This window comes from Myotis yumanensis, unplaced genomic scaffold, assembly GCF_028538775.1.
Source record: "Myotis yumanensis isolate MYYU_CA2020_CCGP unplaced genomic scaffold, mMyoYum1.0.hap1 SCAF_3, whole genome shotgun sequence".
Classification (NCBI taxonomy): domain Eukaryota; kingdom Metazoa; phylum Chordata; class Mammalia; order Chiroptera; family Vespertilionidae; genus Myotis; species Myotis yumanensis.
The window spans coordinates 179,371,376-179,397,612 of record NW_027223754.1 but is presented as its reverse complement, the minus strand read 5'-3'; the positions used below and the strand labels follow the sequence as shown (position 1 = coordinate 179,397,612).

Sequence of the window (26,237 nt, the reverse complement as noted above, 5' to 3'; positions counted from 1 at the left end):
AGATTGGATGCACCCTATTTACAACAGTAGATATATACTTTTATCTCTGAAGGTCTTTGGAGGCAATTGTGTAAAATACTATATGAAGGATTGTTAGAAATATTGAAAGATTTCATGATGTTAAAAAAAAATGCATCAAAGTCACTGAAATTGAACAAAATGGCTCCTTACTTTTCCATATACATTTGAACTATCTTGTCCACAAACTTGTTCAATAAATAGTGCATGAAACAAGCATTTTGCACTTTGTCCCATAGATGCAATTTGCCAATCTGATTGATTTCTTTCTCTATAGCTCATCTAATTTCTACATACTCTATATTTTCTCCTTTATTAAAGATGATGTAATCTTGGCTGCTATCACATTCGCATCCACCAAACTACTGAGAGCAAGATAGAGATGTAAAGATGAGGCTAGGAAAGGATAAAGTTTCACAAAGCAGCTTTGCAATCGAATATAAAAATATGACAAAAACTCATAATGCAGATATGGAAGATTAATGCAGCAATGAAATTATATGAAGAGAAAAAACCTAGAAGAACCAAACTAAGACATATACCTGGAAAAAATAAGAAGGAGCAGTAGGAACAAGTTATTTATTCTGTGAAGATTCACTATGTCACTAAGATAATAAACAGATCAAATAATTTGCATGTTGCCAGATAAATTACATTCATGTATGTTAGCCCACATTCCTATCACTGTTTCTATCTAATTCTCCTTAGACTGTGCCCTGTCTTTCACTAATGAAACTGATTTTTATTCCTTCTTAGGTAGTACTTTCCTAGAGAAAGAATGAGAGAGAAGAGATATGGCTGACATGGGTTATTGACCTAAATAAATCTAACTCCAGCTTTAATTCTATCTTCTTTGCCATTTTCCTACTCAGATCAGAGCTGGCAACAAAATGATAACCATCTGAACCATGCTTTTCAATGACTGGCTATGTCTTGCCAAGTAAATTTAGTTGACACTGTAGGATTCCTTGGTGACCACGAGAATGTGCAGAACCTCCTAAGAAAAAGAGCTCCCTTGCTTTTCTTCAAGGTTCATATGTAACTCTCCTAACAACCTCTGGCTTTCAAGTCTATCCAGACTTGTGGTTTGATTATAAAACCACAAAATATCAGAGATCGAAGGGTTCTTTGATAGATTTAATTCATCTCCATTGGTTTTCATGAAAGGAAGCAAGAGGAGGCTAAATAACCTAGTCAAGCTCTCTTATACAGCTTAATTTCTAACTCAGTCTTCCATGTCCAAGAGACCCATTTTAGAACTGTTGGGTCACTGATCAGGGGTTCCACTTGAATATGTATAGACTGAAGTTATAGTTCCCTCCCAGTAAGTTCCCTCTATCCATTACTGGAAGTCTTCAGACATAGCTTTAAGTATTAAGGTAAATAATATTATCTTTCTTTTTTAACATTAGGAGGACAGTGAGGCAGAGACGTTAAGCTAGGAAGTAGCCAAACTGGAGTATAAACTCAGACAGTAATATCGGTGTTCTTCTTTCTATGCCTTTTTGCTTACTAGTTAACATCTGCATTATTAGGAATCTGAGCCACTAAAGATATCTTATTACTTATTTCTTATTGTTTATTCAATCATCCTTCCATTCAGAAAATATTTACTAAGTACCTACTAAGTGCCAGTCACTGCTCTAAGTCCTGATGATATAGCACCAAACAAAACAGTCATTGCCCTAATGCAGATTACATTCAAATAGGAAAGACATGCAAAAAAACAAAAATACAATATCATGGCAGATTTCAATAAGTGGGGAAATAAGCAGGATAAGAGGATTAAGAAGGATATAGTCAGGAGAAGAAACCTTTTTGATAAGTGATTCAGGGAAAGTCTCTCTGAAGTGATAACATTTAAACAGAGACATGCGGGATGTGAAAGAATGGGTTTTGAAGAATGAGAGAACAAATGCAAAGGCCCTCCGGGAGAAACAGGCTTGGTGTAGTATGGGAACAGCAAGGTCAGTGTCGCTGGAGCTGATGAAGGCAGATGAGGCAGAGGATGGCGGGTGTCAGAACATATAGCTCTGGACAAGAAGTTTGAGTTTTATTCTATGCACTAGGAAGCCAGTGCAGGGTTCTGAACAAGGGAGTGAAATATTCTGGTTTACATGTAAACTTTTACTACTTTGTTCATGAGAAATACTCAGTAGGAAGAAAGTACTCAGTATGGAAGCAGAAAGACCAGGTCAGTGGCACCTGCAGCGGTCTAGGTGAGGTTTGGAGGTTATTTGGACAAGAGTGGTAGATGTCTTAGGAAGTAATAGAGAACCATCTATTTTATTGGATAGTGTGGATGAGATATTTTGGTGGAGTATATGTTGTGTACAAGAGAGATAGAAGAATAAAAAGTTTTAACTTCCAGTTAAGGTTTAAAACTCACTTCCAATTAGGAACAAAAAAAGGGACAAAATGCATGTGCAGAAAATGGGGAGTATACCAGTATCTGTTGTATAATAAAGAATGTGACAGGGTGTGAAAGAATAAGTTTTGAAGAATGAGCGAACAAATGCAAAGGCTCTCGGGGAGAAACAGGCTTGGTGTAGTATGGGAACAGCCAGTGTGGCTCAGTTGATTGAGTGTTGGCCAATGCACTGAGGGGTTGCCGGTTGGGCTCCAGTAGGGACACGTACCCAGGTTGTGGGTTCGGTCCCCTGTAGGTGAGTGCAGAAGGCAGCTGATCAATGTTTCTCTATCACATCAATGTTTTTCTCTCTCCCTCTCCCTTCTTCTCTCTCTAAAAAAATCAATAAAAGCATACTTAAAAAAAAAGAATGTGACTGTTTTTTTAATCCTGATTCTAGAGAGGGAGGTTCTAAAATCCTTGTGATAGGAGTGTGTTTTCATTCATGAGTCCCTTGGATCACACTCGAGTTTATGTATGTTAAGAGGTGAGATGACTCAGAATGGGGGCTGGTCACCGGAAAGACCAACCATGTCATTAGACGGTTGGGGCTTTGAGTCAGTTGAGCCTCCAGGGAAGGCGAGGGGGCTGAAGACTGAGTTCAATCTTGTGGCAAATGACACTGAAGCTCAATGGAGCTTCCTGGTTGGTGAATGCATCACTGTGCCAGGAGTGTGATGCACCCTGTTCCACAGAGAGAGGGCACAGGACACTGTGTTTGAACCTACCCAGATCTTATGCGTCTGTTCCTGATCAGCATCCCTTATAATAAAGCTGTAATTGAAAGTATGGTGTTTCTCTGAGTTTTGAGTCATTCTAGTGAATAATCAAACCTGAAGGGGTCATGGGAAACCCTGACTTTGTAGCCAGCTGGGTGAGATGTGAGTGGCCTGGGGACACTGAGGGCAGCGGGCATCTGAGCTAAGGGCAGTCCTGTTGGGTCTGACTAACTTGTAAGGCAGGGGTCCTCAAACTACGGCCCACGAGCCACATGCAAATACAAATATTGTATTTGTTCCCGTTTTGTTTTTTTACTTCAAAATAAGATATGTGCAGTGTGCATAGGAATGTGTTCAGTTTTTTTTTTAAACTATAGTCCGGCACTCCAACGGTCTGAGGGACAGTGAACTGGCCCCTTGTTTAAAAAGTTTGAGGACCCCTGTTGTAGGGTCTGAGCTAACTCTGAGTGGTTAGCATCAGGGTCGTACTGCTATACACTAGTTGGTGATAGAATGGCATCCCAGGTCACTGTCACTGCATCAGACAGAATGAACCTGAGAAAATGACTTATTTACAGCCCGGTGCTGATGAGAAGAGAGCATTTTAATCCTACCATCAATTTGTCTTAAACAGTGAGCAAATCCATGTAAATATTACATGTTAAAATTGATTTATGAAGCTAAAATCTCTTAACATCTTCCTTTAGGTTATTTTCTCCCATGTGGAATTTTCATTCCAATATCAATAGCTGTGCTTATAGTTTTAAATACATCAATTGTATTATTATCAGTTAACAAACATGACTCATATAGGATTTCTAAAGCTCCATCTTTAGTTTTGATTCGTCTTCTCACCTGAACCCATTTTGTTATATCCAGGCCCATTGTCCTCATAGATGGAATGAACTGGCAACCAAAACCACTGTTCTCCTGAATGTTTGAAGGGGGTAGGAGGGGGCGGGGATGAGCTAACTATTGATATTTCAGTCAAAAAAGTATTCTTGTAGTCACCCAACTTGAAATCACAGTCTTCTTTACCTTTCTTTTAACTCCATTGTCCGCAAACAGTTTTCTTATTTTATCTTTTATGGGGAATCAGAGAGTCAAAAGTTAGTGCTGGAAGGACCTCAGAGATCAGTTATTTCATTCATTTGTTCAGTAGATATTTGTTGAGAGCCCCTTTGCTCCAGCTCTAGGTACTGAGGAAACAGTGATGAGGATAATCAAGAGTCCAGTTTCCAGGAAAACAGAGATGATTAAAAAAAGAGTTAATGAATTCGCAGGCAAATAATTTCAGATAGTGTTGAGGGCTTTGAGTAAAATATATCAAGGTGCTCTTATAGAGGGCCTGGGGTTTTCTTTAGTGGGGCTGGCCAGAAATGGAGGATTTTAGTTTCTGAAGGTAAGCATTCCAGGTAAAGGGATCAGCAGGAGACAAGGGTGCAGAATTAGAAACCTCAGAAAAAAAGCCAGGGAGGCTGGGCACAGGGAGAGAGGCAGGTGGGGCTGGCGGGCCTGGTTCATGGGTGTTGGAATGATGACAACAGCTTATCCTCGCTTCTGGTCAAATCACTGTTCCACCTCACCCATCCCTTCCTTTCTAATTCTGTTCTTTCCATCATCTTTTCCATCAGTGTGATTGCCACTGGTTTCCCTTTCTTCAACCTCTTGCCTTGTTACTACATCCTACTGTGGACTATAAGACTCCTCCTAAAAATTCCATTTAAAACACCATGTCAATCCCCTACTTAAAAATCATCAGTGTCTCCCCTTTGTGGGATCAAGCAGAAAGTCCTTACCTTGAGCAATTCATTCCTGCTACAATTTAGCCCCAACCTAATCCAGGGGCTCAAATCTGCTTCTTTCCCTTACACACAACATCCTCTCAACCTGTAGAACAGCTCGTGACCGGTATGTAGCTAGTGCAATCTTGCTGCCTGCTGTCCTCATCCAACCTTCATGACCATATATTATGCTTCCCCAATTAGGCCCAAGATTCTTGAAGGCTGAGAATTTATTTGTCCTGTATTTGTGTCTCCCTAGAGTCTCTAACCCATTGTCATAGACATGGTAGATATTAAGTAACAGTTGTTGAGTAAATAATGATTTCTTGAGCCCTAAAAGCTGTTCTGATCCTCAAACTCTCATGTATATTTGAAAATTTAGTGAAACATCTACTATGTGTCAGATAGTGCATACATATTAACTTGTTTGATCTTCATAGAAACCATATAGGTAGGAATGTTTACCCAATTTACAGATGAAGAAACTGAGATATAGGAAGGTTACATTACCTGCCCAAGACTCCCGAAGTCCCCAGTCCGTGTCTAAGCAGCATGCTACCCTGTGTCGCTCTCATACACAGCACCCTCCCACTAACTCCCTTCAACACCCCACATGCTCATTTCATTCTTGGTTATTTGGGCAGAAGTGCGATATACACTAGAAAACAGTGGGGAGAACACGATGCTCTCAAGTAAGAATATCACCCCCAATAAAATGAGTTACGATACACCCACTGGCCCTATGCCTTCGTCTTCTAACATAATATCTCCAACTGGATTTAGTGCTTCCAAATGGTCCTCAGCTCGGGAAACAGGAATTCCCCAATGCTCATGCAGGAGGAAACTTAAAAGAGCCAGGATATTCTTTCTCAAGCAAAATGTGTGCATTGTACTGGACCTTTTTCAAATGTTGGGAAAAAAATGAAAAAGGTGATTACACGACTGAAAAATGCTACGAGTTCTTCACTTGAAGAAGCCGAAAATGCACTCTTTGGAAAATGAAACAGACATCCTCCATTGTTCCCATCCTCCAGCCAGGATAAAGGCAAAGCCTGCTGCCCCTCCCCCTCCAGGTGAACTGATAAAATTCATTCTTCTATAACCTTTGTGCTGACTCCGGCAGCTCCTGCCACCTCCTTTCACAACAGCCTGCCCTGTCCTCGTGGGGACACTGCCGATAGCATCACAGCATGCCTCTGGGCAAGATCTGTCCCGTAATCAGTTGTAAAGCTCAAATGGAGTCGCTGGTTCCAGCGATTCAAGTGGCGAAGTGAGCTCCTTCCTGACTTTGGTTTTAACAAAGGAACAAGTGCCATGCGGACTGGAGTCAGAGGCAGGCCACAAGTCAGGAAGGTCCCTCTACCCGATCTGTCCCAGGGGTAACCCTTGCTAACTTTGTAACAACTGCTGACTTTTTAGGACCTGCCTTCTACTCTCAACAGGAGACTCTGTGACAGGCCACACCTGACCAATCTCCTCTGGCCCCTTTCCAGGAGCTCGCCCCGTGCGCAGGATTTCACAGGCGGTATTTACCGAAGAAATGGAAGCGGACCATTGCCTAACCTCTACAGTGGTTCTCAACCTTCTGGCCCTTTAAATACAGTTCATGATGTTGTGACCCAACCATACAATTATTTTCATTGCTACTTCATAACTGTAATGTTGCTACTGTTATGAATCATAATGTAAATATCTGATATGCAGGATGGTCTTAGGCAACCCCTTGTGAAAGGGTCATTCGACCGCCAAAGGGGTCACGACCCACAGGTTGAGAACCGCTGCAAGAGGAACGCTATGCGGAATCAGTAACTGTTTGACCCTTAAAAGGCTTACGAATGCTCTGAATCTGCAAAGTCGTATTTAAATTTAGCCATATTGCTTTGAGAGCAGCCAAATATTTTAAATAGAAGTAGAATAACCAAGTATGTGTTGGGCAATCACCCTGAGCCAGGGTGATTGAGCCTGTGTTGAACACGAGGCTATGTGTGATTTTCCTTAATCCACATAGGAACCCTAGTAAAGGGGGGTATTATCTCCACTTACAGGTGAGGAAACAGACTCAGAGACCAGGGGTAACCAAACCTCAGATGCTATCATTTCAGAACGCCGTGATCTCTAAATCCACATTAGAGCAACTGACTCCACTAGCCTGACATCAACGACTAATCCCTGGAACACAAATGCTGAATCATTTTTGTAAAATTCAGCAATTATTCTTCAGGAATTCCCTTAGGTGAAACTGGACCCAAATCCCATGGACATGAGCTTGCCTACCAACTAGGGCAGTACCCCTACGTAACACAAGGGCAGTGTTTCAGCTCAACTGCCGTCTTCACTAATCACTCATGATGTGGCATGGGCTGCGCCCGTCTATCAAAAGCCACTGGACAGAAGTCGCATGTCTTTACGGTATATAGTGCTTCTTCCCACAACTTACAGTTTGATGGCATCTGCTACTCTCTGGAAGAAAGCCAGCATTTCTGAGTAAAATCTATCCGTCCCACAACGTGGATTTTTACTGTTCCAGAGAGCCAACTGAGAATTGAACAAGATCTTACGGTAATGACTAGAAGTGAATTTCTTCCTTTTTCTTCCTGGAGTTCTTTCTTGCTGGATTTTTCTCTTTCCTGGCACAGCAGGGAGACATCTTTTTATTAAGTTTATGAGCATCAGAGATGTGAACGTCCCTTTACACGTTTAAAGTAAGTGACTTCGGATAGGTCACAATTTCAAAGAGGCTCCTATATATTGAAGCAAATCCAAATCACTTTGCTCAGAACATTTGGGCTTGCAGCACAATCTCATCCTGAAACCTATCAGTGTTGGGTCACAGGAGATCCAAACACCAACCTAAACATTTCTAGGTTCACTGGCTGATGGAAAGTTAAACCTTTCAGAGTCTTCCAATGAAGACTGTTTTTCCTCCTTTCTGGTTCTACTATTGGATGAGTACAATCTGGATGGTAGACTCTTGACATTATTATGATTAGTTATTGTTGGTATTAAATAACAGAGCTCTGTGTCCTTCCATCAAAGGGCATGCTCTCTGACTTACTTTATATAATCTCCCTTGAACAGTCTCATCCAATTTGTGATTTCAACTATCACCTATACTCCAGTGACTTACAAATCTTTCTGAGCATTTATCAAATCTTTGTTGAGTACTTACTATATACCAGGCACTGCTCTAAGCTCCTGGGATACCCTAGTGAGTGAAAGAGACAGCAATCTTATTCTTGTGTGAGTTGATTGTTACGAACTTCTTGCTGGAATTACAGACCCATGTATTCAGTTTTGTGTTGAACTTAACGCATTTGGTCACCCAAACTGTGCCTGTGCAAACTGAGATGATCTCAAATGACTCCTGTGGAACCCCTAGGGTTTGAGCCCCACCTCTCAACCTGCAAGAACTCGCCCAGGCCAGAGACCTAAACCACCTTCCGCCCGCCAGCAGGGAGTCCTCTACCTAATCTTTTCATAGCCGTCACTTCCTTTCAATCTCCAGTGGCATCTCATTTCAGCTCTCGTCCTTGTTCCTGGGTAATAAAATCTTTCTACCTACCTTCCTCTTGCCCAGGATGGCCCCCTTGAATCCACTTCTTACACTACCAGGGAACTTGCTTTCTAAAACATACCTAACCTTGCTTCTTTGCTTTGCTATCTCTGAAGGGCTTCCCTGAGCTTTCAGGGGAAAGTAAAAACTTGCAAGCACACAGAGTCCTTGTGATCTGGCTCCTGATCACCACATGACCTCCTGCTCTGGAGCGCCTCCCTCTCCCCACAGACAGGCCCGCTGCTCCCTCCACCTGCTGCATCCACACCTCCCTGACTCACTCAGGCATCCAGGCGTGACCTCCTGAAGCCTCCCTTTCCAGGCCATCTGCTCTGCGGCAGGCTCCCCCGCTGCACGGTGCCTTCACCGCTCCTTTGTTTCATTTCTCCGACTCCTGAAGGCAGTTAAAATTTCTGCCTCAACCTTGATTCCCTGAGCAGTCCAGGGCCTGGAGCACAGAAAGCACTCAACTTGTGTTTGCTGAATGAACAAACCTTTAACTGATGGGCAATGGTTTATCGATCTGCATTTTCAAGTCATTTTTTGCCATATCTTAGCTATTGCAGCTTAGACACCAAGAATTCCAATTCCTTAAATTATTGGAGAAGCAGGAAGAGCTTTCTTCCTTCCAAAGGATGCCTTTTGTTTTTTAGTTTCGTTTTCCCCCTCTACCTTTTCTCCAACACTTGACATACATATATTTGATCTTAGCCAAAGTTTATCTGATTCTTCTGAGAAGAAGGCACAGCTAACAGTAAAATCATAGACATCAGCCCCCAGAAAAATCTACATTTGGAGCCTAGCCCAAGCACTCATTTATTGAGCACTATAAATAATGAACTTCACTGAACCTCGATTTACATAAAATGGGTATAATGAAATAAGATAAGATGCAAAGCTGCTAGCACCTATCATAATTTTAGATTCTTTTCTTTTTTTTCTGTGCTCAACCTTTCTCTCTAAGATACACACTTTGCCTGGAATACATTCCCCTCCATTCCATCTGACAAAACCCTCCTCGTTGTTTAAGGTCCTGGTAATCTTCTCTGTGGATGGCCCCTGGTGCCTCCAGCCAGAAGGAACCATCCTGTCCTCTGGGCTCTGGAGGCTCTAGGTCTTTTTTTTTTATTAATATATTTTATTGATTTTTTTTTTTTTTTTTTTTTTTTTTTTACAGAGAGGAAGGGAGAGGGATAGAGAGTTAGAAACATGGATGAGAGAGAAACATTGATCAGCTGCCTCCTTCACACCCCTCACTGGCGATGTGCCTGCAACCAAGGTACATGCTCTTGACCGGAATCGAACCTGGGACCCAGCAGTCCGCAGGCCAACGCTCTATGCACTGAGCCAAACTGGTTAAGGGCAAGGCTCTAGGTCTTACTCAATTTGTTCAACAAACCAATGCTGAGGGCCTACTATGTATTGGGCATTCATTAAGTGCTGAGAACTCTGCAGTGAATAAAACAGATGTGAATGCCTAAGTCATACTGAAGAAAAATAAACATGTCACAGTATAAACACCACCTTAGGTCAGAGACATCTGAGTGCTCCACAGCAGGTCAGGAAAGAAGGCAGCTGGAAAGGGGGTGTCAGGGAAGTCGCTAGGCATGGAAAGAGCTGGGGAACAACTATAAATGGGTGGCACCCACATATCAAGGCCCTGACCAGGAAAGAAGTATGGCATGTTTCCTGCAAAGAACCGTAGTTGAAGCATAGTTGGCTAAGGAAGGGGAGATAAAATGAGATTGATGAAGTCGGCTGGGGCCGGACTGCGTAAGGTGGGTTACATCCTAAGTACCACCGAATGGCTTTAAGCAGAGACATCCCAGTAGAGTTTGTTTTGGGATTTCTCCAGCTGCCGTGTTTGTACATTTACTACATCTCTCACCAGAGCCCCGATTTGCACTACAGCTCCTGGTGAATACAGCCGTTCTCTTTATTACATTAAGGCTGTGTGAGGGCACTGACAATGTTTATTCTTGTTTCTATCAGTGCCTAGTGCAGTGATGGCGAACCCATGAGACGCGTGTCAGAGGTGACACGCGAACTCATTTTTTTGGTTGATTTTTCTGTTAAATGGCATTTAAATATATAAAATAAATATCAAAAATATAAATCTTTGTTTTACTATGATTGCAAATATAAAAAAATTTCTATATGTGACACGGCACCAGAGTTAAGTTAGGGTTTTTCAAAATGCTGACACGCCAAGCTCAAAAGGTTTGCCATCCATGTGTAGTGCTCCCTGGTAAATGCTTGTCAAATTAAATCGGAACATCCTGCGGCCTCTGTCTCTCTCACCTGGCGTTGCCATAACTGTGGATGTAATGTGCCTCATCTTTGTGGGAAGCTGCAGTTGCCCACCAGCTCTGAGCAAGTATATCTCTTCCTATTAGGATTCCTCTCAGGCCTTCTTGCCATTGTAGGGTGGTCAGCTGACTTCCTGTCTCCCACCAGCTCCACTCCCTTCCCTGGACTGAATGTGGACAGTCCCTCGTCTGCCTAGCGCAAGGCATCCTGCTGAGAGTGCTGGCTGTAGTAGCCTGGCCTGCTCTCAAAGGAACCACTGCTCCTAGCTCTGCATATGGTCCCAGAGCATTGAATAACAACATTCAATGGGCTTTTATGGACCACCTGCGTGTGCCTGGGACATGAAGGACGCAGGAGCCCTTTCTACTAGCTGTGCAATGTTGGGCAAGTTACCAGTCCTTTATAAGCCTCAGTTTCCTCATGTATAGACTGGGGATAGTAATAGCAGACTGCCTCCTAGGGCTGTTACAAGGCTGTACAAGAGATCGTCACGTCAAACACTTAGCACAGCACCTGGAACACAGGCAGCATTCATCATATGTCAGGAGATTAGCAGTCGTATTGCGAGTCTGCATGATTTTATTTAATCCTCATAGTAACTCTAAGGAAGGTCTTATTCTATCCAGGGCCCATATATAGCTGGTATGTATACATACTGCTGTACTAGTTGTTAAACCTTTGTGGTTTTTCCTAGTTGCTAATTTTTTTAATTTTAAAAAATATGTATGTTTATTGATTTCAGAGAAAAGGGGAGAGAGAGAAACATCAATGATGAAAAAAAATCATTGATTGACTGCCTCCTGCACGCCCCACACGGGGGATCAAGCCCACAACCCAGGAAATGAACTGTGACCTACTGGTTCATAGGTTGACGCTCAACCACTGAGCCACACTGGGCTCCTAGTTGCCAAATTAGCCATTGTCTCAAACCATCCAAATATTCCCCGCTCCCCTATGACCCTGGAGCCTTCTATGCTTAGGTTCTTCAGGGATCCCTGCCTCCTCCTTCTCCCCATGATCCAGCAACTAAAGGGACAGGGCCTGGCACAGCAGGAGGCCTGCAGGAGCCAGGTACAGTTCAGATGGTTCTGTTCTGGGTGCTGACTGGTTGACTGAATTTATTTCATTGATGGGTAAAGTGACGAGCGGATGGGAGAAGTGAAGTCTTTCCGCCAACCCTGTAGGTGAAAATCCTACAAAGTCCAACATCAGAATCTACTGCCCAGGTTTGCTCCTTTACACAGAGCTTCTCCTTCGACACTGGTTAGAAAAAGTAACACAATCTATTTTTTTTGCCTCTTGAACTTGGAGGACTATCACCTGGACACCAGCAAATTGGGTTTCCGATGAACTCAGGAAGTAGCTGCTGACAAATCCGAGTCAGTGCCTCACCTGCCTGCCCTCATCTTTATTCCCCATCCTGCTTCCTACCATGAATTTCATGAGGCCACTATTTGGCTCAAATCCTACACTTGCTTCCTGCCCTGAGGTCTAATAACCTGACCCTTGGGATAGTCTTCAAGATGATGACGCTGTGTACAGCCACACAGTTAAGTACTCACCATTTCTATCGCTACTTTACAAACTAAGAGGAGGCCTAGAAAGAGGTTAAAATGTGTGCAAAAATGTGGCAACTCATACATCTTGCATATGAATACTCTACAAGAAAGTAGAATAGTGTGGAGGACAGATTCCACGATGACACTGAAATCCAGAGCCGGGAATTGAAAGAGATCCCTCTTAAATTGAAGACACATGTGTGGCCTTAAACTGTGGAAAGTGAAGGTGGTGGCTCCTTGAATGTAAACGTTCACTTCTTAATTGTGCATTCTGAGCTGCAAGGACCCCCTGGGCTTGCCCTGATATGTAAACATTTTAAAAAGTGTCTTATTAAGGTTTAAAGTCTTTCAAATAGGTCTTCAAGACTGAGCAGTTACATAATTGGCTCAATTAGATCCAATTACACAATTAGTGTAGATTAGAAATAATAGAATCAGAACATATAATTTCATAATGATACACGATAATAATGCAAAAATTAAGTTGGCAAAGGGTGCTTGTGCAGGAGGGGTGCCTACAGATCTTAGAAGACGCGATGTCTTTCATGAGCCCAAACATCCCCCACCTCCGACAGTTACTGTTGGAAAATATGGTTTAACTAGGCAAAATTTATTTTGAGTTCTGGACATAGAAAACAGCATCTGGAAACATGGCAGTTCTTTTCCTCCTTTATGTAGCTAAAGACCTGGGTGACTGCATTTCTTTTCTGTCTCATTAAAAAGAGGATTCCTCTCTGAGGTCTTAATAGATGATTACAATGAAGAATTCGTGCTTAAGGGTGAGTTGTGCTGACATGCCCACCGATGCACAGGCCTGCCCCTCTGCGAGGGGAACAGCTCAGACACACTCCGGAGGGTTTGTGCGTGTGTGGGAGGAGCTGGGCTGGAGAAATGCTGGGGGAGAGGCGACAGAGGGATTAAGACGCCTGTCTCTCAAATCCGGTTTTTAATATTGCCTTCATTATACTTGGTTCAGGTGGCCTGACCCTTCCTGCTGCCTTTTTATCTTCTGATTTTTCAAAAAGGGGAAAGATGACATTTGACTAATGAGAAATTCATGTCCCAAACTCTTGCAGCTATGTTGGTGCATCTTTCTGTAAATTGTGTCCAACTACCAGAGGACTAAAAAGAAACCATTCATGTGTTAATTCGCTCATGATTTTATTTATTCATTCAGTAAGCATTTTGAGCCTCCCCAGGGAAGGGACTATTTCTTATTTATCCTACATATCAAGCCCATAGCATGACTGCAAGCCTGTGGGAGGGACTCAATGTATATTGAATTGTTTTTAATACATATCACAGATATTAACCTGTCCTGTTAACTAGAGGCCCAGTGCATGAAATTTGTGCGGGGGGGGGGGGGGGGGGAGGTGGCAGGGGAGGGGGCCCCCTCAGCCCAGCCTGCACCCTCTCCAATCCGGGACTCCTTGGGGGATGTCCAACTGCTGGTTTAGGCCCGATTCCGGGTATTGGGCCTAAACCGGCAGTTGGACATCCCCCTCACAATCCTGGACCTCTGGCTCCTAATCGCTCACCTGCCTGCCTGCCTGGTCGCCCCTAACTCCCCCTCGCCCCCCTGCTGACCTGATCGCCCCTCACTGCCTCTGCGTGCTGGCCTGGTCACCTCTTACTGCCCACCCCTGCTGGCCTGGTCACCCCCAACTGGCCCCCCTGCTGGCCTGGTTGCCCCCAACTGCAACCCCTGCCAGCCTGGTCACCCCATGCAGCCTGCTGTTCAGTCGTTTGGTTGTCCCTCACTAACCCCCCTGCCGGCCTGGTCATAGGCAGCCATCTTGTGAGGGCATGAGGGTTAATTTGCATATTACCTCTTTATTATATAGGATGAAAACATGACTTAAATTGTCCTAGTCGACACTGACACAATGTCAGGAAACAGTTTTTTGTCAAGAGTCAAGTAAGTAGAAAAACTGACAAGTGTCATGCACTAAAATGAGGAAATAATCCCCCAAAACCATGGTCATGGGGAGGGTTGCAGTCCAGTACCACCCGGACACTGGAGCACTGAACATGCAGTGGTGCTTTTCTTCCAGGCACCTGGGATTTGATCCTGCTATTTGTCAAATTAAGTAGTAAATACCCCCAAAGGCCCCTAACATCTCAGCAAATGAACACTGAAAATCTGAAAATGTTCCCCAAATGTCAGAGCAACATCTAAAAGCTTTGGGCATCTTTTCTAATGTCCTCTATTTTGTGTTTTCCTCCTTGGTCATCGTCCTTTGGGTAATGGGAGAAGCAAAAGGGCTTAATGATGCTCAGAGGCCATTATGAACACAGGATTTATCCCTTACACCCTCCCTTCTAATTTTTTATTTTTTAATTTACTTTCTTTATTTTACTTTCCAGCACAGTCCTTTTCCCCTTCTCATTTTCTGTTCCCAATAAATACTAGCTCAAAATATCAATTATCTTATCAAAAATGATGGTTTGCTTGCAAGACAAAAATCTATTCTCAAAAATACCTTGATCTACTCACATCTCCTATGTTCCAGAAGATGCTCTTTGTTAATTCAGATACTCAGACAGAGGATATTTGAACAGCGTGGCGTGAAGTTTGAAGGTGGGGGTACAGAAGTTTGGAGTTTCTATTAATATTTCCAAATCTTGACTCTATCACTGGTTGGATTTAGAGGCACAAACATACTTCCTTAGGTTCTAACATCTAGAAGCAATATATTAATTTATTTACAATGTATGTTTTAGTGCACATTGGCATACATCTTCCTTATTGACATGGCAATAAAGTATAGACATTGGAGGTGAATAAATATACAGAAGGGAGAAACATCTCCCAAATTTGTGATATTATTTTTTTCTCATTTTACTAAAAGCCAGGAAGCATTTCCTAAGGGCCTAAGGGTAAAATCCAAGTTACTTAGTGTAGTAGAATTCAGTTGAGTTGTTTTGGGAACGAATATAAGGAACTTCCTCATTTTCTTTTGCATAAATCCTTGATTATGAAAGCTGTATCAATTATAAAAAATTTATAGCTTCTTTCAAAGACCTTTTAACAAACAAGCACTTAAATCAACTTGGTAAATGAACCTGTTTGTAAGGAGAAAATATAAAAGTGGTAGGACATGTCTGGAAGGTTTCTTACCAAACTGTTACGGTAGTTAGCCCTGGGTTGGACGGCCGGGGAGGGGGGGAGGGGGGAGTCTTTAAACTAAGCTGTAGACGTGTTTCAACTTATGTGTTCTAAAATCTTCTCTTTCTTTATAGGAGGATCAGGATTAAAAAGCCACAATCTCCACAGAGAGAGCTGGGAGTAACAGATTTTCTGAATTGGGTTCATCAGCTATAGATTTTTAGAAGTTTTCAAATTGGCTATTTCAGTAAGTGAACAATCTTCCATGAGAATGGCTTTTTGTTTCCATCAGTTCTGAGCTTAATATCACCCTTCCTTCCCCTGACCATTAACATTCAGGAACGGTGCCTGCTCTCTTGGATGAGAATGAGACATTTCATGTTGGAACGAGTTTGTGAGCTCTTCTCCCACCTGTCACGGTCCTGGAGAGAGTGCTGACTGAAGAGGACAGACAGAAACACAGGTACGTACGTGGATACCTAACAATTCAAGTACAAGTGCCTGGCAGAACACGGGTCTTAATGTCAAGGCTAAAGATGGGTCTACATTTTCACAGCCATCTTCTCTCACGGTGGAAGGCACCTGCTGATTTCCTCATTACAATTTCCAAAGACTTGGACCTGTCTCGTCTTCATGGCCTCTTTGTAGCAAATGATACCATTGAACTGTGACACTGAAATGCTCATCTCTTGGCTGTTGACACACTCCACTTTCTGGTTCTCCTTCTGCCCTTCGTGTTGTCTTCTTTTCTACTTATTTTACTTGTCTTTCTTCTTTTTCCTACATGAGAGGTCTGTCTTTGGCTTTCTCTTCTCTCCTCTCTTTATAGTTCTCCCTTCTCCCCCATCTCTCTCTAATCTGATGGTCATTCCATGTGGATAGTCACAGTGAAAACTGTAAATTACTGAGGACCTATGCTCCGTGCTAAAAAACTTTTTACATTTCATCTCACTGATACCACACCGACAATTTTCTGCCTTTTAGATGAGGGAGCAGAGTCTCAAGTAGGTTCAAAAACTCACCCAAACTATCCAAGACCATACAACAAAATACGTGAGGGAACCAAAGTTTGAGCCCATATTTTTCTGGTTTTAAGGTGCATGCTGTTGTCACTACCCTGTCCCCTCTAATCCATGACTCAGTCTCCAGTCACAGTGGCACAGTGCACTGAGGCACAGTCTTATAAGTGCCATTGAAACATTCGAGTTAATATAGCTCTTGTAATAATCATAACCTGCATGTCTTTTTCCATATAAACAACTGTAAACCTACTTTTGCCCACCACCTGTATATATTAGTTAAATTTACTCAAACTTTGATAAAGTATAACAATGTGAGGTCACACTTCCAATGTAATGATTTACATGTTTTTATTCCCCATCAAGCAGAAACAATATGTTTCACACCAATAGTCTCTGAGCATCTTGAGATCAAGGCTAGAAAATAATGACTATAAATGTATATCTTCAAAGTGATTATTTTTCCCCCTAATTTAAAAAAGAGAGAGGGCAGAAAAAGATATATTGAATAAAACAATATTATGTTCGGTCCACTACCATATGAAGAACGCAGAGAAAAAACTTATAGTAGGATGCAAGTCAACAATAAAAATGCACTAAAAATGCGGAATTATAAAAATACAATTTACATTAAGTCTCCTGTGACACAAATATTGTCAAGTAAAATTGTAAAGTAAACTACTGCAATATTAACTTGTACTCCTTAATATGTTAGCCTCTGAACATGTTCTTTAGTTGCTCCCCATTTTATCGTTTGTCTTCCTGAGGGGATGGTAAGCTCCCAGAGTGAAGGTTAGAGAGCCACTGATGGCTGTCCTATCACTTTGTGGTGTTCACCAAATGTTATCCCAGGGACCGAGCAGCAAAGAGGATCATTACACTTCTCATTCTCAAATAGCTAATGCAATTTTGCTGGGTGATTTTTGAAAAAATAAAATCCAATACACAGCTAGATTTATTATAAGAAAATGAGAATTTATATCAGATGCAATGACACTCACTAAATGTGTATCATGGATACACTAAAGCTGTACCTTTGGCTTCCCTTTAAGCCAGTCAGTTTTAACCTTCTATGAAACAGACAAAACTTTGGATCACAGACAATCACACCCTCTGTGCAACGCTACTAATCTTAATGAGGCGTTATAAGCAACCGGATGTGGCAGGGTCACAGCTAGTACATGACCAGCACTGATAACCCTACACAAAGTACGTGCAGACAGAAAGCCAGTATTTTCCCATTGAAATCGAACACTATACTCTTCCCTTCCTTAAACCCCTGAGTTCTGCAATTCAAGATATTTCTTAAAGTATGACTCTTCTGTTCACATTTGCCAATGGGAAAGTTCCAGATTTTTGGAATTGACACTTAGCAGGAGGTATGAGGCCAGAAGATGACAGATATGACAGATGGTGCAGAATTAATTCTGCAGTAAATATCTGTGCACCCCAGATTTAAATTTGGTTTGTAGAACTAATAAGTCCACTGGGAACCAATGGCTTAGCCAGTAAAGCGATATTGCAGTGACTGACGGTCCCATTTAAAAGTTAACAAAACGGGACAAGGGAAGGGTAGAGAAGGAAAAGCATCCAAAATCCAATACAGTTCCAGATCAAACCCTCTGATCACTCACCACAATCATTTGAGCCACATAACTTTCAGGTCCAGTGTATTCAGTTGGGTCTTTAACCTTCACCAAGACGAGGAAATACAAATAATGCCACATGTTGTGTTCCGACTTGATGTGCTCCTCAAAGGACACAGTTTTATTATCAAACTTGTCCCTCTCCAGTCCTGCAGAACACGGGAAACACAAGGTATGTAATCTGTCATTTAGTCAGCATTTCCTTCTTAGCCTAAAACAGTGGTTCTCAACCTTCCTAATGCTGCGACCCTTTAATACAGTTCCTCATGCTGTGGTGACCCCCAACCATAAAATTATTTTCGTTGCTACTTCATAACTGTAATTTTGCTACTGTTATGAATCATAAAGTAAATATCTGATATGCAGGATGTATTTTCATTGTTGCAATTGAACATAATTAAAGCATAGTGATTAATCACAAAAACAATCTGTAATTATATATGTGTTTTCCGATGGTCTTAGGCGACCCCTGTGAAAGGGTTGTTCGACCCCCAAAGGGGTCGCAACCCACAGGTTGAGAACTGCTGGCCTAAAAACAAAACACAACAATGTGTGAAAAAATGCTTTCTGTAAGCATGCGTCAATTTACTATGTTATGATTAAAAACAACATAGTACATAAGACCTCCAGAAAAAAAAAAGCCATAGTTTATGGATTTATTCCCAACTAACATTTCCCTCCAATGGATACTTTGGGAATGTATTATTATAGACATAAAATTTGCAGATAATTTCAAATAAAGCCATATCAAAATAGTCAAATTAAATTGGACCACAAGTCTAAGTAAAAAAAGTAAAATTGATTGTGCAAGAAATGGCACACATGCTAATCAGGATAGAAGAAAAAAGTTATTTAATCCAGGAACTTCAAAACCACTTGTGATCAATGAAGAGTAAGCGAATGTCCACTGTGATCTGGGCTCTGAGTGCAATAAGGACTGACAGACCTGTCCACCCCTCAGATGACTGTGTTCCAGCAAGTCTAGGAAGGGGACCGTCTGCTCAACTTCCGGGGCACATTTTCAGTCTCTGGACAGTCACTGAGGAAAGGATCTGGGTAGTAACACTCTTTTTTTCTCAAAGGTTGAAGGTTGAATGAAAGGAAATGAATGGAGATGAAGAAAAACATCCATGGAAAAACCGATTAGGAAGCCAAGTAAAATGGGATGTTGGGATTCAGTCTGGTTTTGCAGTTCAGAAGTTGGAGAAGAAACCAAGAAATTGAATTCCAATCCTGGTTATTTTTTTTCTAAGCATATATATTTTTTAAAAAGGCCATTGAGCCATTCAGGCATGAAGAAGACCCTTTCAATATTAAGACACAAAGCACAATAAGTACAAAATCTGTCCCAAGTGAAGGAGTGACCTTTTAAATTATGTTACTGGATATTCTAATGGAAAATACCATAAAATTTAGCTGGCTGATGGCTATGCCTCATCTTATTTGATCTATCATCAGCTCAACATGTCCCAAATAGAATCCAATCTTTTTTCCCAACCCTGCTCCACCCACAGTCCTCTTTTCATTCCATGGCAATGCCATTCTTTCAGTTATTCAAGCCAGAATCTAGGAGTCATCCTTGAATCCTCTCTCTCTCTCTCTCTCTCTCTCTCTCTCTCTCTCTCTCTCACACACACACACACACACACACACACACACACACACACACACCATCCTATCTATATTGAAATTCTTCTGGCTCTACCTTCACTACCTTCAACATATACCCAGAATCTGATCACTTCTCAGCACCCCCACCACTACCACTCAGTCTGAGCCATTATCATCTCTCATCTGGGCTACTACAATAGTCTCTCAGGATCCCTCTGTCAACTCTTATCCTCTATAGCCTATTCTCAACATAGCAGTCAGGTGATCATTTAAAAATCTAAGTGAGATAGCGTCTCTCCCCTTCTCCAAACCCTGCAGATCCTCACCTCCTTAGAGTAAAGGTCAAAATCTTTAAAATGCCCTGCAAGTAGGGTGGCCAGATAAAAGACAAGATGCCTGATTACATTTGAATCTCAGATAAACAATGAATAATTGTTGAGTATAACTATTCATTCCATATGTCCCATATGATATCTATTTACTAAACCTTAAGTGATGTGGCCCTATAGCTTCTCTAACCTCATCTCCTACTATCCTCTCCCTTGCTAACTTTTATCCAGCTACCCTGGCCTCCTTGCTGCTCCTTGCATACAGACTCCCACTTTAGGGCCTTTGAACTTGTCATTTCCTCTTCCCACACACTCTTCTCTTTGGTAGCTCTTTGACCAACTCACTCACCTTCTAGTTTTTGCTCAACTCTCACCGTCTCAATGTGGCTCAACTTAATCACCCTATTTAATCCTATCACCTTCCCTTCCCTTTTGGGGACATTCTCAATCACTCTTTTTTTTTCTATAGTGCTTCTCACCTCCTAACAGATGGAAAATAGCCATATTAATGTTGTTAAATCAAACTGGACCACAAGAAAAAGGTAAAGAGGTAAAAATGATTGTGCAGGAAAAATCCTGTCTGCTAATCAGCATAGAAGAAATGTCATTTTATCCAGGAACTTATTATGTTTATCATTTATTGCATGTCCATGGGCAGATACATCTGTCTCTGTTCTTCACCAATGGTCCCAATAGCTTAGAATGGTGCCTGGCACATAGTTGCCACTAAATGTTTATTCAATGCCTTAAGAATATTTCACTAATAAAATATTGTCCCACTAGGTTGGTTATAATAAAAAACAGGTAATAACAAGTGTTGGTGATGATGTGTATAAATTAGAATCCTCATACACTGCAGGTGGGAATGTAAAATAGCACAGCTATTTTAAAACACAGTTTGGCAGTTTCTCAAAAATTAAACATAAAGTTACCATATGACCCAGCAACTCCACTTACACACACACACACACACACACACACACACACACACGAGAAATAAAAACATATGTCCACACAAAAGCTTGGACATAAATTGTTCATAGCAGCATTATCCATAGGGGGTACAGCTCAGTGGCTCAGGGGTAGAGCATTTGATTGCTTATTCATAATTGCCAAAAAAGTAGAAACAATTCCAAATGTTTATCATCTGATGAAAGGATAAACAAAATATCCATTCAATAAATATTTTTCTGCATTAATATAAAGTACTGATGCATGTTACAACATGAACTGTTAACATCATACTTAGTGAAAGAAGCAAGTCACAGAAGACCATATATTCTGTGATTCTATTTATATGAAATGTCCAGAATGGGAAAATCTATAGAGGCAGATGGTAGATCAATGGTTGCCTTGGGCCGAGAAGGATAAAAGATTGGGGGACGGAGAATGATGAAGCTAAAGGGTATGAGGTTTCTTTTGGGGACAATGAAAAAAATTCTAAAATTGATTATGATGATAGATGCCTAACTCTGAATATACAAAAACCACTGAATTGTATACTTTACACAGATGAGTTGTAAGGCATATAAATTATACTTCAACAGAGATGTTACTCCAAAAAAGGAGAGAAATGTTGAAGTAGACTTTCTCAGTATTCAATTTAAACAATTATCTACCTGTTGCAAGGCACATAGGGCTATAAAAATAATGTGTTTACTATCAATTAATCCATAATGTGGTAGAGGAAACAGACAACAGACATTCTGAAGTGGTATAAATTGTCAACAAAGCATAGAGAAAGGCAAAATGGATTCTCACTAGGTATATTTTAAATGGTTTTGAAGAGGTGTAAAGCTTTGAATGTCTGGCCTTGAAACATGATTTTGGCAAGTGGAATGGTAATAAAAGATATTTAATTTTTATTTAGCACATATTTATGCTGACAACTATAAAGATGTCTAAATATGCTATTAGAATTCCAATAATCCAATCTGACCTTCTAGCATGTGAGGAAATAGATTCAGAGGGATTCAATTAATTGCTCAAGTCAACACCTTGGTTAGTGGAAAAGTCAGCCAGTATTAAATAAAAATATTTCTGATGCCAAAGCCAGGTTCTCTTGCCATCTGGGCAGAGGAAATGGCATGGCAAAGCTAGAGATGAAAGTAGATGACCTGTTTGGGGGAGCGTCAATCCCTCTGGTGTGGTTAGAAGGGAACATTGGGAAATGAAGATGAAATGGTACATTTGGCACAAACCATAATGAGCTCTAAGCACAAAGCTAAGGAGCTTGCACTTTATTCTGAAGGCTTTGCGTGGAGGCGAGCACATTCAGAGCTGGGCTTTCAGTAACTTCCTGTGGCAGGGTTTAGAGGAAGACAGTGGGAGAAGAGGCTGAGGGTGGAGGCCAGGGACCAGGGCAGTGGAGGGGAAATAAAAAGAGGGGGACTGGTTATCTTTCATCTTCATTGGTTCTCACTCACTAAGCTTTGTTGTCCATTCCCATGGTTCCAACCATCATCATGCTGATGATTTCTCAATCTTTATCCCCAATACTGACCTTTCTTCTCAACTTCACTTTCTATTTCCAGCGGCCTCATGGATAAAAATCCTTCTGGATAGTTTACGAGCATGTCAAACTCAACTCATTAAAAATTTGTTTCTTTAGACCTTTTTATTCACCTCTGTTAATGAAATCTCTGTCAACCAAGGAATTTGAAGTGATCTTCAGACTCATGCTCTGACAATCCACTTCTTGTAATCACTCTGACTTTCTCACCATTCTCCAAACACACTAAATCCTCTGAAAACTCGATGACTCCATCTAGTCTCTTTCCTGCCTTCCAGGTATTCCTTCTTCAAGACTCGCTCAACCACTGCCACCATCTGACTCCCACAGACATAGCCAATTAGTTGATCCTCCCTGTGCTCACAATACTTTGCTATGAAAATGTGTCAATTTCTATCTCAGCCTCTATGACCTTATTGTCTGATGTATTTTTGTATTACCAGAACCTGGCATTAGCAGCTGGTAAACAGTAGGCCTTCAACTAAAGTTGACAGAGTAATTGAATAAATCCATAGAGACTGGAGAGGAACTTGGAACGAAAACTTAAGAGGGCATGACATGCAATTAGAGGAATACATTTCTGAGGAATTAAGAACGACTCTGAATTCCCTGACTTAACTGAGTTGAAGGTAATATCACTAAAGCAAGATAAAAAAAGGAGATTTTGGAGGGAGGATACATTTGATTTGGGATGTGCTCAGTTTAAGATGCCTGTAGAACAACCAAACTAGAGTGTTAGGTAGGAGGCCGGAGCTTCGAAACAGAGTTCTTTTGTAAATATATGAATCCAAGGGTAAATGACATAAGATGAACAATGAAAGCCAGGGTATTGGATGAGATGACCAAGGTAGAAAGAAAGGAAGCATAAGAGGAGCTTCATGTGCTCAATACTAGCTTTTCAGGAAAAATAAGACTATATTTACACTGTGTTTCCCACACAGTATGACTAAAGTAAGGGCGCACAACCACCTATCACCCAGGCATCCCAATTCATCTTCTGTTTTGTTTTTCTCCACAGCCCTTGTCATCATTTGACCTTCTACATACATTGGAAAGTAACCTCCATAATGGCGGTGCTTTTTATCTATTTTTGTTCACTGCAATAGCCTGGCACAAAGTAGATGCTCAATAACTAATTATTGAACAAATAAGTGAGTGAATGACTTTATATAGATAATAAGGGCCTAACATACTAAGAGAGAAACATAAGTGGCCCCTCTCTCATAAGATAGCCTTTATCTCCTAGTAAATCATCTAGAAAGATCTTTAATTCTAGGAACCTGGCTATCCTTATGATAGGAATTCTGACATCAACAAATCCTTTTTCCAGTTTGTTATTTTGTCACACCTGCTCTGTCGACATCTCCTTTTCACTGAATTTTCAGCCTCTAGTAATTCAAAATTAATCATTATTGCAGACACCAGAGCCAATTTGTTTTCTATGTTTACTGCTTCAGCTCTGTCATCTGCTAATTATCACCCTATCAGGACCGCCTTTTGGATCACTAGTAATTGTTTTCTGAGTCATAACTCTCAAACATCTGGTCATTGCCTTCAAGGCTAGAAAAGTCCCATCTGCTCTCATCGCCTGCCACAACATCTACCTCCTCTGTTGCTGCTACGGGTGTCGCCAGGCACACTCCTGAAGCCAATTCTCCCCCACTGCGGAGAGTCTCTCTTCTGCTACTTATACACTATCCCTCTTTGGATCACAACTTAACACCCTGCTCTCCCCAGAACCATTTGTAGATTAATCACAACTATGTTATAGGCTACTAGCACAGCCCCCAGATATCCCAAATGTTTAAATCATCCTTGTAATTAAGTTCATATTAAGTATATGGTATATATTAAATCTTATATGTGGTAAGCAACTCCAGGAATGAATGCATATCTGGATACATGTTATCATAACACCGATCACATGTTTTGTGCTGAACTGAAGGTCCTTTCAGGGCAGAGAGTAGAGAACCTTAAGCTACAGGGATTAGCAGCTAAAAAGTGCTGGGCACCACTTTTTAATATTTAAAAATGTTTCTATTTTAAATGTTCGCACTAAATTCATTCTATTTTACAACATTTTATTTGTACAAATATAAAAATACAATTTAAATTTACTCTTAGGTTAAATTACCTAAGTGGCCAGTCAAATTTTTTAATAAACATGAGGCTTCTGAGACATGAACCACGTATCAACATCCCCTGTGCCTCCCGGTTTCTCTGCATCCTCGCAGGCATGTGTACGCCAGAGACCATACCCCGCATGTGACAAATACTGGAATAACTCGGAATTAGTGCACCTAGATATTTTTGCCTACATTATACAGTTTTTTAGTACTTACTTGTTTTGACTTTCTTTTATAGGTTTTAAGGCACATTGGCATAAAGACAATGTTAATTTGGAGCTGAATAGCTGGATAGTCATTCATTAAGAAAATATTTATGAATGATCCCCAATACATGCTATGGAAGCATAAAAATGGATAGGAAATAGGTCTGGAGCTCTTAAAGAAGAGAAATTAACATGTATTGAGCGCTTAATCTCAGCTAAGCATTGAGCTAGGACTCCTGATAAACAGATCTCATTTAAACTCACCAAACCCCCAAATGTGGCATTATATTACCATTTTCCAGATAAGGAAACAATAGTTCAAGGTGAAAGGAACCTTGGCCAACATCATCTAGCCAGGACATGTCTATAAAGTTCATGCATCTTCTATAATCCTATATAATAAAACCCTAATATGCAAATTGACCAAACAGCAGAATGACCAGTTGCTATGATACATGCTGACCACCAGGGGGCAGACACTGAACGCAGGAGCTGCCCCCTGGTGGTCAGTGTGCTCCCACAGGGGGAGCACTGCTCAGCCAGAAGCTGGGCTTAAGGCTGGCAAGTACAGCGGTGGTGGTGTGGGAGCCTCTCCTGCCTTCACAGTAGTGCTAAGGACCCCTTGGGGGATGTCCGACTGTCCCACAGGAAGCGGGCCTAAGCTGGCAGTTGGACATTCCCCGTGAGGTCCCAGACTGCGAGAGGGCGCAGGCTGGGGTAAGGGACCCTCCCCCCCCCCCCCCCCAGTGCACGAATGTTGTGCACCAGGCCTCTAGTAGAATAATAATGAATAGCATCCAACAAAGAAGATAAGGTAACAAGAATATGTACAGAATCATATAGCTAAGGGTGATATGAGGGATTTAGGAACAGACATGTTTGATTCTGGTTAGTGAGATCAGAGAAGGCTTCATGGAATAATGGCATTAGACCTGGGCCTAAGAATGAGGGCAGGAGTTAAAAAGCTTAGGATCTTGGACATTCTAGAAATTGGAGAAACACCATAACTGAGACCACATTGGAGAAACACCATAACTGAGACCACATGGAGAGTTAAAGATGAGTAATACAGTTGGACTATAACTTGAGCTATAAATAAGAACACTGGGTGATAAGGTAAGCATAGAAAGAAGGGGCCCAATTGTGGGGCATCTTACATGGCAGGAAAATTAGAGTTTTAGAGTTATAGAATGCAATGCTCTTGATAGCTCTCTGAGTTCAGAAATGATGAATTTAAAGGGGAAAAATTAGTCTGACAGAGCTGAGCAGGCCATTGAGGGTAGCCAGGGTGAGGCTAAATAAAACCAAGGTGTGGCTATGGGAATA

General features: G+C 41.4%; 1 protein-coding gene across 1 annotated transcript in view; it reads right to left on the bottom strand.

Annotated features, from left to right (window-relative positions):
* ITPR2 (inositol 1,4,5-trisphosphate receptor type 2) overlaps window positions 1–26,237 on the bottom strand; it is a 425,687-nt gene that overhangs the window by 21,631 nt on the left and 377,819 nt on the right. Inside the window, exon 55 of the mRNA XM_070410528.1 lies at window positions 18,116–18,276. Coding sequence (XP_070266629.1) covers window positions 18,116–18,276 — 161 coding nt within the window. The remainder of the gene's footprint in view (window positions 1–18,115; window positions 18,277–26,237) is intronic.